Consider the following 19,924-nt stretch of genomic DNA (forward strand, 5'->3'; position numbering starts at 1 on the left):
TCCGTATGGGATGCGGGCACCTCAGGCAGAAGCTTAGGCTACTAAGCCAGCGCCAGCCCCTATCTTTTAGTTCTTACCTGTAAACATACGCTCTACCTGGCGCTTAGTTTTGCAGAAACTGACTGAATTTTCTTCCAGAATCTATCAACTCAGGCTACTGCCATTGATTTTTCCCATTGAATTAAACCACCACACTGCATTCCCATTCTAACGGGATTTGTTTCTTTGTTCTCTACTTCCTTTGACTAAGCCATTTGACTCTCCTTACAAACAGGAGAAGCCAGACAAGTCTCAAAAAGCAAGAGTGAGGAGCGTGTGAATCCAGGCTCTTGTCTACATAACCCATCTCTAGGTCCTACCAGGAAGATGACCAGACGCATGGACGGGAAACACAGGCAGTCCTAGCCACAGCGAGTTACTGTGTTGTCTAAATCACTTATTTATCTGAGAGACAGAGCTCCCATCTACTGGTTCAGTCTCCAAGCGCCCATGGTGGCCAGGGCTGGGCCTGTGCCAAAGCTCCAAGCTGGAAACTTAACCCAGGTCTCCCAAATAGGAGGCAGGAACACAACCAGTGGAGCCATCAACACTGCCTCCAAGGGTCTCCCGTGGCAGGAAGCTGGAATCAGCACCTGGAGCCAGGAGTGAAGCCCAGGTACTCTGCTGTGGGATACAGGTGTCTTAATCAGCAGCTGAACCTCTAATCCAAATGCCTGCTGGGACACTTAGTTTTGAATCCCTGGGAGGCAGGGTATTGCTGCAGGGGAAGCCAGGCAAAGCTCTTGATCAAAGAGTTGGGCGATGATTTGAAAGAAGCAAAGCCCTAGAAATAAGACAAGAGAAAGAGAAGAAAATCCTGGGCCATAACCACCGCCTTTCTAACACTGAGATCAACTTCTGTCCCATCCAGGGAGTATTGGGGAGGATTGTATAGTCTTCCCGTTACAGACCTGGGTATTTTCATCTTTGTTCCAGATTCCGGTCCCCATAGCAATAACAATTCAAAGCAGAGGCTTGAACACAGTGCCTAAGAGCAGGATTTATTTAAAAGGGGCCGGGGGCGGCACAGCATTGTGGCGTGTTGGGCTAAGCCTCTGCCTGTGGCACTAGAATTCCATATAGACACGGGTTCGAGTCCCAGTTGCTCTACTTCCCATCCAGTTCTCTGCTATGGCCTGGGAAAGCAGTGGAAGATGGCCCAAGTCCTTGGGCCTCTGCACCCACGTGGGAGACCTGGAAGAAGCTTCCGGCTCCTGGCTTCGGATCGGCGCCGCTCCAGCCGTTGCGGCCATCTGGGGAGTGAACCAGCAGATGGAAGACCTCTCTCTCTCTCTCTCTCTCTCTCTCTCTCTCTCTCCCCCCCCCGCCTCTGCTTCTCAAATAAATAAATAACAAATAAATAGATCTTTTTTTAAAAAAAAGTTTAAAAGAGAAGGGATCGGAAGTAGATATATGAAAAGCAGAGGCATAGGTATAGAAAAGTGGAAAAAATAGAAATGTGTAATAAATTCTATCTGGCTAAGGAAGAGCAACAGGGGGTCAAGATAGGGCAGGAGAGGGAAGCACCAGAGCTGGACACTAGGGGCCTTGTGAGCGACATGTGTGAGTGTGGACCTGCCTGATGAACCCCTTGGGCTAGGAGACAGGAGCACCCAGCCCACTGCGTAACTGTGGCTGGACGATTTGTGATGGGCCAGCCATGAACTGAGTCAGAACAGCAGGTCTGGAATTCAGCTGGAGGAGCTGGAGACAAGACCGGGTTAGATGTTAGGCTCCGGTGAGGCATCCCCACCCCCAAAAGGAGTGCAGAACATTCACAGAAAATGGAATTCAGTGTGAGCGCATTGTGGGCTAAAACTATTCTCACTCCATGCATAGGATTTTTCTTTTTCTTTATTTTATTTTTTTTCTTAGATTAGAGAGAGAGAGAGATCTGCCATCCTCTGGTTTACACTCCAAATGCCCACAGTATCCACCTCTGGGCTAAGTGGAAGCCAAGAAGCCAGGAGTCTGTCTGGATCCCCCATGTGAGTGGCAGAAACCCAAGTACTTGGGCCATCATCCACTGTCTCCCAGGATGCATCAGCAGAGAGCTAGATGGGAAGCAAAGTAGCTGGAACTCAAACCAGGCACTCTGACATGGAATGTGGGCCCAACCCATGTGTCACAACACTAGGATGATATCCTTGGTTAAAAAAAAAAAAATGGTTTAGGGCCAGCACCATGGCTTAGAAGGCTTACACCAGCAGCCCATATAGGCACAGGTTCGTGTCCCACCTTCTCTTCCAATCCAGCTCCCTGCTGTGGTCTGGGAAGCAGTAGAAGATGGCCCAAGTCCTTGGGCCCCTGTACTCGCATGGGAGACCTGGAAGAAGCTCCTGGCTCCCAGCTTTGGATTGGCGCAGCTCCGGCCGTTGCGGCCATCTGAGGAGTGAACCAACGGATGGAAGACCTTGAAGACCTTTCTCTCTGTCTCTCCCTCTCTCTGTCTGTAGTTCTATTTCTCAAATAAATAAAAATCTTAAAAAAAAGTTTATTATGAAATAGATCTTACAATCAAAACTGTTAACATCTGTATGTACAGTTCAATGCATAATAATGAAACAATAAACACAAAAAAATGAATTATTTCTGGAGCCTCTTAATCCCTTCACCACCTTCCTCCCCAGAGGTGCAAGGTCTCCCAAAGGGGTTTTTTCTTCCCTTGCTTTTCTTGATGCCATTTATATAAGTGGAACTGATGTACACATTCTCATGAAACCTGCTTCTGACCTAGGGACTTCACCCAAAGTTGTGTTTGTAAGACTCTGCCGAGAGGTTCCAAGGGCTTGTTCCTTTACACTGCTTTGTACAATCCCTGTATATGGGGTCATAGTGATTTTTCTACTTTGACAAACGTGTTGGCCATGTCCGGTGTTGCAGTGTTATAAACAGCACTGCTGTGAGTACGCGTATATGCGTATTCTGGACCACACGTAAAAGGGTTTCCCTTAGAGAGATACCTAGGAGTGAGTTTTTCTAAATAATGCGAAACCATTTCCAAACACGATTTAACCAATCTACATTCCAGCCAGCCGGATCGAAAAGTTCAGTGTTTCCTCATCTTGTTCATATTCACTGTGGTCAGGCTTCTTAATCTTGTCAATCTGATGAGGATAAAGTGGTATTTCATAGTCTTTTTAAGGAAGATCTCTTTTTCATTCCCCAAATTCCTAGCCCCTAGCAAGGGACTACACGTTATCATAGAAGGCTCCCGCATCATTTTTTTTTTTAAGATGAATGACTAGCAACAGCGCACTGTGATAGATACCTTGTGCCATAGAGAGGACACCATAAGGAAAATATTCAGGGGTTGACATTGCGGCATAACTGGCTAAGTCGCAGCTTGGCGTGCTCACACCCCACATTAAGATGTGCCACTGGAGTCCCAGCTACACAGCGTCTGACCCAGCTTCCTGCCCACGCACACCCTTGGAGGCAGCAGGTGATGGCTCAAATACTTGGGTCCCTGTGCCACCAAGCTGGGAGACCAAAATGGAGTTCTTGGCTCCTGGCTTCAACCTGGCCCAGATTGGGATGGTACAGCCATTTGAGAGACTGAATTAGCAAATGGAAGCGCTCTCTCTCTCTAATAAGTAAATAAATCAGTCATTTTATTCATAAATAAACCAAGTGTCCTTTAGGTCTTCACAGTGAATTGTACAGTAGAATCCCTTGATTTGGCCCCCAAGTTGTTGCTTTCTTATTGACATAATTATGAAAAACCTCAAGCAATATGTATAGCAACTTGGGAAGAATTTTGCAGTGAACACTCCATATGCCCGTGTCTAGGTCCTGCATCCTCCTATCATCAGTGAGAAGTTACTTGACAAAGCACATGAAAAATGGAATTAAAAGATGGTTTTATTTTGGTACAAACATTTTTGCAATCCATAAGTATAAGGGGTCTTCAAAAAGTTTTTAAAAACACACATTATCCCTAGGTTCCCAATTTTTTTTTTTTTTTTGCATCATCAAAATTAATGCACCTTTAAGTTCCACTTTTCCATGAACTCTTTCAAGCACCCTGGTACTTGACCTGGGGGGATTCTTATAAAAAAATACTGATTTCCCACAGCGGGGACTCTGATTGGCTAGCCTGTAGATGGGGGCAAAGAATCTATCTGTGGTTCTCTGTCTTGGTTTGGTTTGTAAACTCCCCAGGTGATTCTAACGAGCAGCCAGCCCTGAAAAGCACCGCCTTGAGGAACTGGCTGAGATAAATAAAGAAGACAGATTTGTAATTAGCCTAGCAGCTCTCACTCTTTGCTGGGTGCCGAAAGCCATTTTCCCAGACCACCAACATTCCTAGGAAATGTGTCAGCCGGTGTCGGTTTTGTGAAGGTGTGGCAGGCTCCTGGGAGATGGTGGCTCAGGTCCTCTGGGCACTGATGCCATGGAGGACCCGGCTCCAGTCCTCCCTGGCTCCTCCTTCCAAACCCAGTAGGCACGAGAGATGGACTGACCCTTCAGATCCAAGTTAAGCAGCAGTGAAGACCTGCCTTGGGACACTCGCATCCCACACCGGAGTGCATGGATGGATTTGAGTGCCCTGCCACTCACTGGGAGACCTGGCTGGAGTTCCTGGCTCCTGGCTCCAGCCTGGCCCAGCCTTGGCCATCATGGCCATTTGGGGAGTGAACTTTTCAAATAAAAGCAGAGATTTTGAAAGAGAAAATATTTAAGGGCTCTGGGAGGCTGTGGCCTCTCCCATACAGCTATGAGGTTCCCCCTAAAATCTCACCCAAAGGGAGACTTCTTGGCTTCACACACCCTCTCTCCTCCATGGAGTGGAAATGCATCTAGGCTGACCTGGCCAAACGTTCACCCATGCCCGCCAGAGTAAATGGAGCTCAGCTCTGCACCCTCCCCCCCATCTTAACCAAAACAAACGAAGAGCACTGACGAGCAGCAACACCAGCTGTGTAACACCCCTAGCTTCAGACGCTGTGTGCGTTTCCTATTTACTGCGCTCAGTATCCATTGTTCGGTCCGTAGGTCTGATTATTGTCATAATCCTGCTGTCCTGCGGTGGGCTCTTGGTCCTGGAAGTCACTCACCACCAGCTCCCCTGGCTGCCCCACCCCACCCCGCCTCCCACAGTGTACCCGTCTTCAGGGGTCTTTCCTTTTCCATGGCTGCCCTTGGAGGATTCTCATCTACGGCTCCCAGAAGTCAGGTGCACATCATTTGTGTACAGAAAAATCCAGCACTAGCAGGAAGATCAACTTGGGAGTTTTGTTTGCTTAGGTGAAGGTTCCACAAGGTATCTCTTGCTACCTGTTCCTTCTTGTCCGAAATAATCAGTCCATCTTTTGAACACTACAAACACCTCAGTAATGGGGTCCTGTGAAGCCTTTGGTTTATGATCCTCTGGGGCTCATTCCACCTGCTTTGTTCTGGTTTTGCTATTCATACCCCAGCACTGCCTTTTTCTTTTCTACACTCCTGTTTTCCTTCTCTTTGTTCTTGCTGTTTAAACAATTCCTTTGACAGTGTGAATGCATCTTTCCATTAAAATTCAATCATTCTTTCCTTCTAATTCTGCATTGTAGCAACCAGACACCTTTCAACTTTTTTTTCAACTTTTTTTTTTTTTTTTTTTTTTTTGCCACCGCTGGTGGGCTGGACTTGTACACATCTCCCTGACTGGGAAGAGGTTGAGTCTGGATGAGGCGTGGTCCTTTAAGAACCGGAATCTCTGCACAGAGCAAGATCGCTTTATGGAAACACGTGAGGATCTGCCTGGTGCAATATCCAAAAGTGTCCGTGCCTAAGTTGTAGCAGGTATGGTGGGCCACGGGCCATGTGCAAGAGTGGCATTCGTGGTGTGTGGAGACCTTCTTAATGTAGGCAGATGTTTGTTACGAACCCTCAATTGTACGTTTGAAAGCTTTCCAGTTACTGGATGCTGCTGTGTGAGAGGGGATGAACCATTTTTACCCAGAACAAGGGAAGAAGGGGCCTTCAGATGATATGTGTGTGTCTGGTAGTACAAAAGCAACATTGTATCTCAAGTAGCAACAATATTCAGAAAGACCAACAGAGCCGTGTATGTCCTTGTCCATCAATGCTTTGGATCATGCCCAAGTGGTCTGTTTGCAGACCCGTTCCAAAAATTCTTCTACTGCCCCCTCTTCCGGTGTCTCCCAAGTCTCCATCTGGTGGTACCCTGACATCTCCACCTTTGGAGTTATTCCCACGGTATGACTCTCAAAGTCCAGATTAACTGGCAAAAGCCCTGTCCCAGTAGCCAATCAGCCATTTAGTACCTTCACGTCAACTGCAGGCTGGACTTGAGCTACGTCGTCTGGTAGCTTTGTCCGTCTCTAACACCTCCGGTCCAGAAGGGCTGTGAGCTGGGGCAGCTCTAACTGGTTTCCCAGGAAGGGACGAGGCAGGCGCCACTTGAGAAGCTGCCGTTTGATGAGAGAGAGCCCACCCTGGTGGGGAATCGCAGAGAAGCACCAGAAGGTGCTTCCCCCAGCCCACCCCTACTCAGAACTGACTTTGTACCCCGAGGTCCCAGCGTCTGAGCTCAGAGCGTCTGCACTGCCAGAAGCTGCAGACTTCAAAGGAAGAGTAGAGAAGGGTCCGTTGCTCCTGGGAGGCAGCATTTCCAACCGGGTCCCCTCCTTCCTGAACTGCTCGGTCCCAACACCAAACACTTCTTCTCCCTGCCTCCTTACATGGCCCCTGCCCAACTCCAAGTATTTATGCTCACACCAAACTCGTCTTTGCCCCTAGCTGTAAAGACTTGGAGATGTGACTGACACCAAACACATTCAGTCCTAACCTGGGGCTGGTGGATAGCAGCAGGACCACAAAAACTATGCTCTCAAGGGAGGTAACCTGCTGGCATCAGGGCCTCTCCCTGCTCAAGCCCCTTCTGAAGTCTTATTCTTAGTTTTACGTCTGTAAACTTCTAAAGGAACCCTTCCCTCTCCACACACAACACACACACACACACACTGCTGAAATCTCAGGCCCCACAAAACCGGTGTCCACTTGGTGACTCAAAACTCAACTGAAACATGGAGCTGGAGTGTGTTAACATGAGGGGCTCCATTTTTACAGTGAAAAGCAAACCCTGCCAATGCTGCTGGCACGTCCCCACTCAACTCCCACACCTAGCAACTTTGGTACCATGTGCCATTTCAAAGCCATCCCTTGGGCTCTTCTCTTTCTTCTTATCCCCTTTTCATGTTTAAATTCTCTATCATGCCCTTGGCTGATGTGGACAGGCCTTCCTATTCCTCATCTCACCCCCAATTTACAGATGCCTTGGGAGAAGGGTTTCCCAAGGAAATATTGGTGTGGTGGTGTGGGTTTTTTATTCATTTTTTATTACAATATTGATGATTCAGGATCCTTGCTCACCTGGTACTCCTCTGAGCCCAAAAGTCAGTGGGCACAAAAGCTGGCACTTCTGGGCCAGCCCGAGTCACAGCGCTGTCCAGCATTCACGTGTTCCGTGAACGGGTCTCAAACCCTCGGGAAACCCAAAGGACCCCGCTAAAGAACGGCGTGATACAACCCATGGGTGGGTCAATATCTTGGCCAGGGGGGTACACTGTGACTCCTAGGAGGAGGAGGATGTTTATCATTAGTTAATAATCCTTCCCACCCCGCCACACACACACACACACACACACACACACACACCCCTCCTGTGCCCAGAACGGTGGGGAAGGGCTGGCTTTATCGAGGGCCACTCTCGAGAGTTCCACTAAGGTGTCCGCACTCTGTGCTGGTGCGCATCCCTGCAGTCCTCTCCATTCCCGACGCGGTGCCTGCAAGACGCCACCCCACCCCCCAACTCCCAGTACCGGGCGCCACCGGAGGGGAGCTCCCGCACAGGGCGTCTGCACTCAGGGTGAGAGACTCAGTTTCTCGGCGCGGGACCCGTCACCCTGGCTTGCCTCGAACGGGAAGGCAGCGTGGGTGGGAGCATTTGGGTGGCATACCCCAGAAACCACAGTAATTGGAAGGGAGAGGAAGCAAATATCAATTAGTGACTGCTCAGCCAGCTACCAATCTTGGTTTCCAAGAGACTCCACCTTGGTCTCTTTAGAAGCGGCGGCTCCCAGGGACCTGGCACAGAAGCGACTCGCACCTCGCGGTCTTGAACGCTTTCCCCAGGAGACCCGCGGCCTCCACCCGGCCTGGGGCTGTCAACCAGAATGCACCCCGCTTGCCGGCGCCTGCGTGGGCATGCGGGCCGTGGCCAGGCCAGGTGGGGCTCTCCCGCGGCCCTCCGCGCACCCTCTGCGCCTCGCGGTGCTGGGCGCGCTGGAAGGAGCTACCTGGCACCCCAGCATCCCCCCGACCCCCGGGTTCTGGCAAGATGGCTCAAGGTTAGCAAGGACCGTGTGTGGCGCGGGGAGGGGCAAGAGCGGGCGGCGAGCGGGGGACCCCCGGTCGGCGGCCCCCCGCACACAGGCCCGCGGGGGGCGGGGAGGGGGCGGCGGGGCTCGCCGGAGCTCGCGCGGCCGGGCGCCTCCCAGGAAGGCGGGGAGGCCAGCGCCTGTTTACCCAGGAGGGCTGTGCTGATAGCACGTTCCTCGAGTTTACTTTGCTTGCCTTGAGTTTATTGTAAAGGGGTAAAGTTTTCGGATCCGTCACGTGACCCTGACAGGTCCTGCCTATGGCGCGGCAGACCACCCACGCCGAGGGCCATGGAACTGCTTAATAGAAACAGGCTTGTAATTGTGAGTCCGCGCCGCACTCCGCCGACAGCCTCCGGCGGCCCCGCGCGCCGGGGTTTTTACACTTTCCGTTCCTTTTGTAAGGACGGGGCAGGAGGAGGAGAAGACCAAGACGACGCCGGAGAAAAAGACGGCGACAGGGAAGACAAAGGGACCCGCAGCGACAAGGCCAGGGGGAGCCGAGGGGAGCCGGGGAGAAGACGGAGGAGCGCAGCACCCGGAGAGGGGGGCCGGGGGGCGAGAAAAGGAGTTGATGTGAAACCCAAGCCCAGCGTCCGCGCCATCGGCACCCGCGCTCCGGGCAGGGCTTGACGGCCGGCTATGGTGAGTGCAGCCGGCGCTCCCGCCGCCGCCGCCGCCGCCGCGCCCTCGCCCGCGCGCGCCGTGCGCCCCGGAGCCGCGGGGCCGCCCCGCGCTCCCGGCCGAGCCGCGAGCAGCCAGCGCCTGGCGGGAGGGGAGCGCCGCGTGCCGGTGCCGGTGGGGCTGGGTGGGCTGCGCCTCCGGGGCGCGGGAGCGCTGGTCCCGCGGCTCCGCGCTCGCTCGCTCGCTCGCTCCTCGCTCGCACGCCCGGGCCCCCGCCCCCGAGGCCGGCCCCGCGCGGGGGAGGGGGGCTGGCTGCGGCGGGCCCGCGCCGGGGAACGGCTGCGGGGGGAATTCTCACGGAGGGGGTCGCTCGGGATCCCATTTTCACGCTTGAAAGGGTCGCCACCTTGGCTTCCGCTCATCAGCCTGTTGGTGGCTCTTGGCTCCCCAGCGGAGGCAGAGCTGGTGATGGAGGGGCTGGTGCGGACAGAGTGACAGCACCGGGGGTGGGGTGGGGGAGGTGCGGGCTCCGGGGGAGCGCGCGCGCTAGGAAGCCTGTGCCGGTCGCGGGCGCCGGCGCACGCCCTGCACCCGCGTTCCGGGCTCCGGGCGCCCGGTTCGTACTCTCGCGGCCGCCGAGCAACCTCTTACCCAGACCCGGGGCGCCAGCACTCACCTCCCCGCCGCCGTGGGTGGGCAGAGCGGGGCCCGGGGACTTGGTGAGTTCAGGAAGGGGCCGCGGGGAGAAGAGAGGCATGTGTGTTGACTCCTGCGCCCACGGATTCGGGCGCCCTGGTGCCTGCGAGTCATTAAAGCGGTGGGCGGGCGGCCGGGTGCTGGGAGCGCCGAGTGCAGCCTCGGGGGAGCCCGGCGGTGCACCCGGACCCCCAGAGACTGTGCCTCTGGGTGACATGTGTTCTGTCTCTGTGTGTTGACGTTCATGTTTAAAAGGATGCCCAGTGTGTGGACAAGTCCCAAGTATTGTGATCTAAGAAGAACCATATGGATTGTTGTTGATGGAAGATACCCAGAGAGCCCTGTTAGCTTGGACCTGGGAGAGGAGGGCCATCTTCCTCCCTTGCTATCTTTCCTTTCTCCCTGGGGAGAAGAAATACAAAAGCAGTAGACATAAATCAGAAAGCCCCACAATGGGTGGCTCTGAATATGTAATAATTGGATCACTGAGATCTTGAACTACAATAGTTCCTTTTTCAACATTCTGTGCGTATTCAAAAAAAATTTTTTTTTGTTTTGGCTCTAGTAGTTCAACATGCAATTAATTGCCTCCAACAAAGAAAGACAATGCTTTTCGGTGGCATCCTTTGTTACTGTAACTTATTATTCCTGGGTGGTACCTCAGGATAAATTGTTGCCTCAGGTGCATTGTGTCCCCCTGTTGTAAAACAAGGGCTTTCAATTGGGAGTTTGTGTGTGTTCAGTTGTCACCCTTCCACAAGGCTGTAAAATGCCTTTGTGTGCAAGGTCTTTTTAAATAAAATGCTGCATCCAGGTGGACACCCATAGGCTCCTCCTTGGCAAGCCGCTGCGCCTAGTCCAGCGTGGTCTCAGTTCAGAGTCCATTTGCTTCATTTCAAACTCACTGTGAGAGGTGTATCTAATTTCTGGTTATAATCTAGTCATAATCTGACAAGCTGTTGGAACAGGAGTTAGCACTGTTTGGCATTTTTTTGTGAAAAGAAAAAAGACTTTCACAAATTGTCTTTAACTTAGAATCTCTGTGCACTGTTTTTATCCTTCTCTCTCTGCACACACACACACACACACACACACACCTTTTATTTTCTCCAGCCTCTGCCACAGTGTATAATGCCCTATTGAGACATGTAGGCGTGATGTGTAAACCGGATTAGCAGTATGAAAGACAGACACACAATAAGCTGGAATTGTTTTACTTCCCTTTCATTTCTCATGCCTATATCTCTAATAAATTTGTTGCTCCAGCAGTGGGTCAAAGGGATCACGTTGCTCGGCTTCCTTTTCATGCAAGTCCCAATGACAGAGATCATTGAAATGAATGGGGTGCCTTCTGCCAAATGCAAAGCTTGATATAGATATATTAGATGGGGAGAAAGAGAGGAGGAGAGAGGGAGAGAGGAAGGGAGGGAGAAGGAGAGAGGGAGACTCAGTCTACATCTCTATCAGAGCAGAGCAATGTGGGCTAAGATATTTAGATAAGTGGGAATCAATGCAAGGACCAATGCTGTATGTTTTCTTTCAAGTTCATTGTAGCTCTGCACATTCTCTCTGCCACCCGTAACACTCTCAGCAAGAGAATACCAGTAGCTTTTGGCAGTGCATAAAATCTAACTTCCCTCTCAAGCCTTAAGCCTGAAGTTATTATCAATGTGGAGATTTCTGGAACCTTCTCAGGATAGCTTCTCTCTGCCACCCTCCCCACCCCCAGGTCTCTGAGCTTTAAAAAAAAAAAAAAAAAAAGCCAGTGCTCCCGGGTTTGTGCTGGAGCCCTCTCATTCACTCCTTTGTGGAGTTGGGAGCAGCTTCCCGTTAAAGGAGATCAGGAGTAATTAGCAGCATTATTTTGACAAGTTGGCGAGAGCTGTTCCCTTTCCTCCAGCCTGGGAGTGGGGAGGGGGGAGGAAGAAGGGGAGGAAGCAGAAGGTGGAAGGCAGAGAGGGGAGGGAGTCAAGCCCAGTGGTTTTTCTATTTTGTGGCTGCTGAGAATCTCTCTTCCCCCCTCCTCCCCAAAACTTCTGAAATTCATTTTCTACCACCACCTTTTAAGTAAATACAAGAGCTGCCAATGAGGAAATAATAAGGTGTTCTTAGGGAGCCAAGAAAATGTTGGTGGATGGTGGCAAACTGGCTGGGGTTGAGTCAAGACTCAACTCTTCACCAAGGTAGCTGCTTTGGCCTGCTCAGGCCCTGGCCCACCACTCACATCCTTAGCCTAGGCGCCCCCAACCATCAATAGAGCATCTCATCCCATCTCCAATCCCTCTGCCCCACCTCCCCCTCCACACAATAATACTATGGGGGCAAGGTGACATTTGCAACTCTTTGCATTTCTGGAAGGTAGTTTTAAAACATTTTGTCAGCAGGTAAAAGTATAAGTGACCCAAGAGTCAATTTCCAAGAATATACTTGGCCCCTTTATAATCTGCAAAATTTAGCCAATTCATGTTGGGTTTTATAGACCCATTTGGTTTTGACCTAAGAAAGGTCCAATTTCACTGTGGTTTTTCATAACTCCATCTAGTCTGGCCCCCACCGTTGCCTATGGCTGGATCACCCCGAGCACAGAAGACAAATGTTTTATCTCAGTGTCATCTCATCGGTCAGATAATCTGATGTCATTTTTGAGATGTGTGTGGCATGGCTACGAATATTCCAAGTATCAGAACAGAGAGGGGAAGGAGACATGAGGGAATCCAGAGAGTTTGAGGAGTCAGTTTTGAAAACTCCAATGAGGAATCTCCAATCATGATAGGGAGACAAACATGACAATGTATGCATTGGAGAGGGAAGCAGACCGCCGATGCCTAGTTTCACAGAGGCCCACAACACCTGCGGGTGGATAAGGCACCCAGGCTCTCCCACTGGCTTGCTGACTCTCCAGGGGACCACCCCCCTCCAGGGCAGAGAGGGCCCAGAAGGGCCGGTCCTCTCTGCCCACACCTCAGTAGGCCTGGCTCCTCCTGGGAGCCAGCTCTCAGGTCTGTGGAATCCTTGTGGTTAGCTGAAGTTAACACAGCCGGTGTGGCGCTGCGGCCCCCGGCACAGGGTATGCATATTAAAGCCGACACTGCTTACAAATGTAAATAAGGCCAGATTGATTAGGAACAACATCATGGCCGGGAATGTCGCACTGGCCTGCATCAGCAATGAGGCAAATTGGGGGCAGCCTCAGCCTTGGCCACCCAAGTCGAGGAGCCTTTTACACTGGCTCCTCTTCCCTTTCTTAAAACGTTACAGAAACAAGGCCAATTAGATCCTCAAAGTAATTCATCTCTGCGTATGAAAAAAAGCAGACCACAGGGGAAGCGGCGGGTGGCGGCTGGGAAGATTAAGACAGCGCTTGTTAGAGCTGAGACTGCGGGTTGCGTCCTGGAACCAGTGGGTAGAATGTACAGGCCGGGGCCGCCGTCTGAGCTGCTGAGAAGTTAACCTATCAAACAGCGGGCGAGGGGGCTCAGCGCGCCGAAAACCTCGGAGATCAATGTGCAAAACGTTTAGGAATTAAGTCCAAGGGAGGGAAACGAGCCTGGGTGCGAGAGGCTTTGCCTTGGAAATGCTGCTCCCTGGAGCAGCCGCCAGGAGGGGAGGGAGTGCGGCTGGCTGCGGGCAGGGATGCGGAACCGGTCAGTGGACCTCGCTTGGGACTGCACCCTAGAATTCCATAACGCAAGAGCCTATGCGGAAATCCCTGGGAGAAATCGCCCTGCGTTCCTGGTCCAAACCGTTGTAAAGATGTTTGGAACAACAAACATGGCAGCGCATTCCGTGGTGCGCGGTGACCTTGCCATCTCGCAAGCCTCGAAGGCAATTTCCAGTCGCAAGCAAGAAGCGGGGTGACTCACTGAAAAGCTAGAACAATCGACCCCTTGGCCTGCCTTGCGCCGTCTAGCAAACGTAACTCGCCGATCGCGATTCAAGTCGCGGCACTCTGGCTGCGCGGCGCCTGCCGGCCCTCCCTTCTGGTGCACACAGCAGAGCCGCCGGCAAAATCACGTGCTGCCTAGGAGCTGGGAGTTTTGAATTTCCGCGCTGGCTGGGGGCTCAGGTCCTCCTCCCGAGCCCCCAGCACCCCCCGGACGCGTCCGGGCTCTTTGTCCTTCCGTTCCCCCCGGGACGATGCGCCCCGACACCGGTGCCGCGCGCGCGTCTGGCCGGCCCGGGATTCAGGGCCTCCCAGGGGAGGAAGGTGGCGAGGCTGGGCCTGGAGCGGGAGAGCCGGAGGAAGAGGAAGGGGTCAGAGAGGAAGGAGCCAGGAGACGGGGAGAGGGAGGGACCGCCCGAGAGGAAGGAAGAGGGCGGGCGGGCTGGCGGCCGCGGCCCCCTGCGGGAGCCGCGTGCACCGCCCCGGTGGCCGGCGCGCCCCGCTGCAGCCCCTCGCGGGCCCGAGCTGCCGGCGCGGGGCTGCTCCTGGGCTGGGGCCCGTGCGCGCTGCCATTGGCCGGCGGCGGGGAGGCCGCGCGGGCATTGGGCGACGCCAGGGGGCCGGTCCGCCTCCAGGAATGTACTACGACGCGCCCGGCACGTCCGTCCGCACCGGCGGGGCGCGCGCCCCTTCTGGACTGCAGGGAGGCCCGTGCGGCCGGCCGGTCAGGCGCCCGCCCGACGCGCCCACCTCGCTACCTGCTCGGCCCGGGCTGCGCGGGCGCGGGGAGTCCCCGGGCGCGAGGCGCGCGCGCACGCGGACGCGGCCCGGAGCGCGCGCGGGCGGGCGAGCGGGCGCGGGGAGCCCTCCCCGACCCGGGTCACGTGGCTGCGCGGGCTCCGCCCCCTCCCCCGCTCCTCCCCCGTTCCCTCCATCTGGGTTTCTTTCTTTCCTTCCTTTCTTTCTTCTTTTTTTTTCAATGAACACACACCGTGTGCATCTTAAAGTCACACTGCCCCATTTCACGGCTTCAGTCGGCTGCTCGCCACCGTGGGGCCCTGTGCAATACAACCCCCTTTAAAAAAAAAGAGGGGAGGAATAAATACTAAAAATGAGGCCGAATCGGGGGTTTGTGGGTCTGCCACGGGGAGGCACTTTATGACTTGCAAGCGTCAGAGAAACGCATTCCACTTTTTCCCCCCTGAAATAAATAGCGTGGAGCCGTGCGGACGGCGGGCGGGGTCTCCTGCCCGAGGACCCCCTCCAGAAGCCGCGTGTGCGCTCCCGCAGCGGCGAGCGGGTCCCGGGACTCGCTCGTGGCACCAGGCTCAGTGCGGGAACGAGTGTTGGCGGTCCGCGCGCGCTTTGTTTCGAATGAAGCCGACGTCAAGGTGTTTTGTGTGCTCGCTTACGTCACGCTGTTAGGAAACGCAAACAGCGCGCCTACCTATTTGTGCAAATAGTAGAGGTTCATTGAAAAGGGGGAGCCGAAGCGAACCCTGACCGGCCAGGGAGACCCTCTCTCGAGGAACCAATGTCGTTTCGCTGGGCTGTGGAAGGGGTCCTGTTGTTTCTCCTTTATTTCTGTCACATTAAAGATTCCATACAAACGCCTCTGCCTCCACGACACTACTCCGGCGTCTGGACTCCACTTTTTTTTGGAGGGGGGGAGCTCGGACTGCTTCAGAGCCAGGCTGTGCCGCCGTGCGTTGCTGGTGTTTTTGTTGTTTTGTTTTAATTTGAGGAGGGGGCTGCTTTTAAGAAAGGTGGCTTTCCCCCCAAGTCCTTGCTTTCCTCTTTTTAACTTTCCATCTTGTTTATCTTACCGCGAGGCATTGTTCCCTGCAAGAGTCTAAGTCTTCCCTTTAGTTATAAAAGAAAAGAGAAAAAAAAAAAATCTGGCACACACTGGCGCACTATCCACCACCCTGTCATTATTGGTGCAGGCCTGGGAATCCCAGCCGGACCTCCCAGTATTCGCCGCTGCTCCAGGCCAAGGTGCCTCTGAAAGGGTGTTCTTTGAGGCATTTCAGACATGGTCGGAGCGCTTCAAAACACACGTTGCCTCTTTCTCCCGTGGGCGCCGCGGGGGCGGACGCGCGTGGGAGCGCGCGCGTGGGTGCGCCTCGCGAGAAGGAGACGCTGCCGGAAAGAAAAGGAGCGAGAGAGCGAGGAGGGGGAGCATTCCTGAATGGAAGCCTCGCCGGCGAGCAGGCTGCCCCCGACGCCGGGATGCGCGCTCCGGGGTTGCCGACCTGGGTGGTCTCTCGACTTTGGTGAGCTGTTGCTAAGCAGCTAATAATAGTCATGTTTGCTGAGTAATTTCTGCCCTCCGCGAGCCAATCGCGTCGCAGAAACCCAGGCCATCTGACAGCCTCGGGGGCGGGCGCTCCAGCCTTTTTCTCTCGCTCGCTCGCTCCCCCTCCACCCCCTCCCCTCCTCCTCCTCTTTCTCCAAATGGAGAGAGTTCTTTTTTTTCTCCTTCCATCTCATCTATTGAATCAAGGAGCCGCTGCGGCCGCTGCCCGCCGCACACACACACAGCGGAGTCCCCAGGTCCCGGGAGCAGGAGAGGCGCGCTGCGCGGGGGCAGAATGGTGCAGCGGATCGGCGGGGAGCACAAGAAGACAGAGTCCGGGACCGAGCAGCCACCGCGAGCCCAGCAGCCAGAGCCCGAGCAGCAGCAGCAGCAGCTTCAGGAACCGCCACCGCCAGCAGCAGCAGCAGCGGCGGCGCCGGCCCCGGCCCGGCAGCGCTGAGACCCGCCGGGCACCCTCGGACCCCGCGGCGGCGGCCGCTCGCGCAAGCCGGGAGGCGCCGAGAGCCCCGGCGTGGCCGGCGGGAGCGGCGGGGATTCGCTTGCGCTTTCTGCCGTGAAGGGGTCGCGGCGCGGGGCGGGGGGCGGCTAGGGGGAGCTGGGGACAGCGAGGAGCGCCGCGGCAGCGCCCCAAGGACAGGCTCGCTCCGCGCGCCGGCGGCTCTCGCCTCCCGCGAACTGGATGTGGGCAGCGGCGGCCGCAGAGACCTCGGGACCCCCGCGCAATGTGGCAATGGAAGGCGCAGCAGGGTCTGACTCCCCGGCAGCCGCAGCGGCCGCAGCGGCAGCAGCGCCCGCCGTGTGAGCAGCAGCGGAGGCAGCAGCAGCAGCAGCAGCGACAGAAGCAGGTCTGTCAACCGGAGCCCGAGACCGAGCAGCCGGCGGCCAGCAGCGTCCTCGCGAGCCGAGCGCCTGGGCGCGCCGGACCGCCCGGGAAGCCTCGGTGCCCGCGGCGGCGGCGGCGGCGGCAACATGGCCTCGGCTGGTAACGCCGCCGAGCCTCAGGACCGCGGCGGCGGCGGCGGCGGGGCCCTGGGCCGGCCGGCCGGCGGCGGGAGGCGTAGACGGATCGGGGGGCTGCGCCGCGCCGCCGCGCCGGACCGGGACTATCTGCACCGGCCCAGCTACTGCGACGCCGCCTTCGCTCTCGAGCAGATTTCCAAGGTGCATTTCAGATTCTGTTCTCCTCCCACTCTCTCTCTTCCCTCCTCTTCCTCTTGCGGATCTCCCCCGCCATACACGCGCACACACGCACACCCTCTCCAGGAAAAGCAGCAGACAAGTGGGGATTGAAAAATTCAAACCCTCCCTCCCTCCAGTCCTGGGAGGAATTGCTGTCTGCGGTCCGCAGGGGGTGGAGGTGTGTGTGTGAGTGTGTGTGTGTGTGTGTGTGCGCGTGTGCGCGCGCGCGCCCTCCCTGGCTCGCCTCTTCCGGAGCTCCGCACCGCCGCCGCGCGCGGGGGACCACCTCGAGGGCGGCCGCGACCGCGCCCGGCCCCGCGCCCCCTGGCCCCGGAGCGCCCTCCTCTCCGCGCCCCTGCCCCTGTTTGCAGCCCGGAGCCCTGCAGCACTGCCACATTTCCTAACGCCTCGGAGGGGGAGAGGCGGGGTGGAGAGGCGGGGAGAGGAAGGGGGGAGGGAGCCGAAATAAAGGTGGTTTCCTTTCTTGGCAGCCGGTTTTGCTTTTGTTGAGCCCGGAATCTCTGCTCCCTTAAAAGCGGGCTTCGCCAGGGGGACATCCCTCCTCTTCCTCCCTGGCTTGCGAGCCGCCTCCGCCGGGAGCCCGGGGCCGAGACGGGGCGTTGTAAACAGACTGCCACCTTAACTGCGCCGTGCGGGGCGGCCGGGCGGCCGGGCTTATTGTGTTGGCGAGGCTCGCTGCAATGTGTGGAATCCGGGGGCCGGCCGGGGCCCTTGCGCCGGGCACTCGGCTGAGTTGCACGTTTAAGCGTCTGGGAAGGGAAGAGCAGGAGCAGACCGCTGTGGCTGCCCTCTTCCGATCACAAACACTGTCGTAAGTCGCAGATGGCGGCCCCTGCTCCCTCCCTCGGCTCGCACGGCGGCTCCCACACGTGGACCCCCACCGATGCCCGCCCCGAGACGGGGTCGGGACTGGGCATCTCCGAAGCACACCTCCGGAGTGGGGGGCGGAGGTGGGGGAGATGGCCGGAGCCGCGGGGGACCTGGTGTGCCGGGCTCAAACGCTGGCGTGACCGTCCTCTCCCAGGTCTGGGGTGCCGGCGTCTCCCCATCTGCGTGGCAGCCCTTGTCCGAGCCCTGCCCCGGGATGCCGCGCGAACGCGCGTGGGGGGCGCCCCTGCTGCCCCCTTTCCCCACCCGCCGCGGTCCGAATTTGACTTATGACTCCCCCCCTCACACACACACCTCGCACCCAGCTCCACGCGGCGCGCGTTCCCCCGGGGGCCCCGCGGGCGAGTGGTGCCCGTGGTTGGGGGGGTTGCGTGGGCGCGCGCGGGCCGTGCGACTCCCTGGCGCTCACTCCCGGCTTCTGCTTCGTCCCCAGGGGAAGGCTACTGGCCGGAAAGCGCCGCTGTGGCTGAGAGCGAAGTTTCAGAGACTCTTATTTAAACTGGGTTGTTACATTCAAAAAAACTGCGGCAAGTTCTTGGTGGTGGGCCTCCTCATTTTCGGGGCCTTCGCGGTGGGATTAAAGGCAGCTAACCTCGAGACCAACGTGGAGGAGCTCTGGGTGGAAGGTAAGAGACCCGCGCCGCCCCGCCGCCGCGTCCCCCTCGCCCGCTGATGAAGATATTGGCGGGCGCACACCTAGAGCCGGTCCGCGGCCGGCGGGAAGCCCCCTGCCCGCCCCCCCCGGGGGGGGGGAGCTGTTGATTGTTTGGGCGCCTGGCGGCTCGCCAGGCCCGCCCGACGGAGGCCGCGCTGCCGTGGACTTGGGGCGCTGCGCCCCTGCTCGCTGTCGTCGCGGCGGGGAGCGGGGCGCGGTGGGTGGGGGCGGCGCGGCCCGGCCCCGCCGCCCCCACCCACCGCGCCCCGAGAGGAGGCAGGGGCTGCGGGCAGAGAGAGGGAGGCCGCGGGGAGGGCGGGCCTGCGGAGGCGGCGGCGTGTGTGGTCCTGTTTTTGGACGGCTTTCAACTCTGGGGGAAAAAAACATTTGTCTCAAGGTACAAAAAAGGGGGGTGGGGTGGGGTGCGGGGAAGGAGCTGAAAAAATAGTAAGGCCCGGACTGGAACGCGTGTTTGCAGGAGACCAGTGTTTGCCTGCGGGTGGGGGCTTGCGCTGGGCACTGGGCGTTATGCTGGGGGCCTGCGTTTTGCCGGCAGGGGGTTCGAATGTGCTTTAAGATTTTGTTTTGAGACTTTCTTTGAAAAGCGACCATGGATTTAAAGTCCATGTTTTTGTTTGCAAAGACATTTTACATTCCTTAGGCCATGCAAGTTTTAATTTAGATTTTTTTCTTTTTTCCTCTCTCCTTTATATTGATATTACTATTATTACTATTATTATCATCTTTTTGGAAAATACAAGCTTTGGTATTGGGGACGTTTGAAGACTACTCTGGGCACCTCTTATAAGGGATTGAGATACTGTAGGATATGTAAATATTTCAGATCAAAGCACCTGGCTCCCTTGTAGAGGACAAGCTGGAGTTACCCTCAGGATGCTGTTGGAAGCTAACCTTGCCCTGTCTGTGAAGGAGCAGTGTGCCCTGTTTTGCAAGCCTACAGTAGAGCGTTTTGCTGAGAAGTGACAATTAAAATAATAGTCCAGATAATGAAGACAGACCAGAAAATATTTGTGCCTTAAGTAGCCTGGTGATTAATACAAAAGTAGACTCCATGGGGTAATTCAACCCCTTGGAGGTCCTTGGTAGATCAAAGGCGGCTTTTACTGAGCACCTATTATGCCCCTAGCAACAAGTGTGCTGAGCGCCTGTGATGTCCTTAGCACTCTGCTGGGCACCATGAGTGTGGGGTGCTGCACAAAGCACTTGCATTG

The 19,924-nt window shown here is 55.9% G+C and overlaps 1 protein-coding gene across 3 annotated transcripts in view; it reads left to right on the forward strand.

Moving 5' to 3' along the window:
• Positions 1 to 8,760: 8,760 nt before the first annotated feature.
• Positions 8,761 to 19,924, forward strand: part of PTCH1 (patched 1) — a 64,805-nt gene continuing 53,641 nt past the window's right edge. The window contains exons 1-2 of one of the 3 annotated variants that reach the window (XM_051847163.3): positions 8,761 to 9,071; positions 18,471 to 18,663. In XM_051847163.3, the coding sequence (XP_051703123.3) occupies positions 9,069 to 9,071; positions 18,471 to 18,663 (196 nt within the window). In that variant the 5' untranslated portion in view covers positions 8,761 to 9,068. Of the gene's footprint in view, positions 9,072 to 16,703; positions 17,111 to 17,731; positions 17,961 to 18,470; positions 18,664 to 19,924 lie in introns of those variants that run through there. The other 2 variants (XM_051847159.3, XM_051847169.3) reach the window with 2 other exon arrangements.

Source organism: Oryctolagus cuniculus, chromosome 1 (assembly GCF_051225735.1).
Source record: "Oryctolagus cuniculus isolate XC-2025 breed Fujian yellow rabbit chromosome 1, ASM5122573v1, whole genome shotgun sequence".
Classification (NCBI taxonomy): domain Eukaryota; kingdom Metazoa; phylum Chordata; class Mammalia; order Lagomorpha; family Leporidae; genus Oryctolagus; species Oryctolagus cuniculus.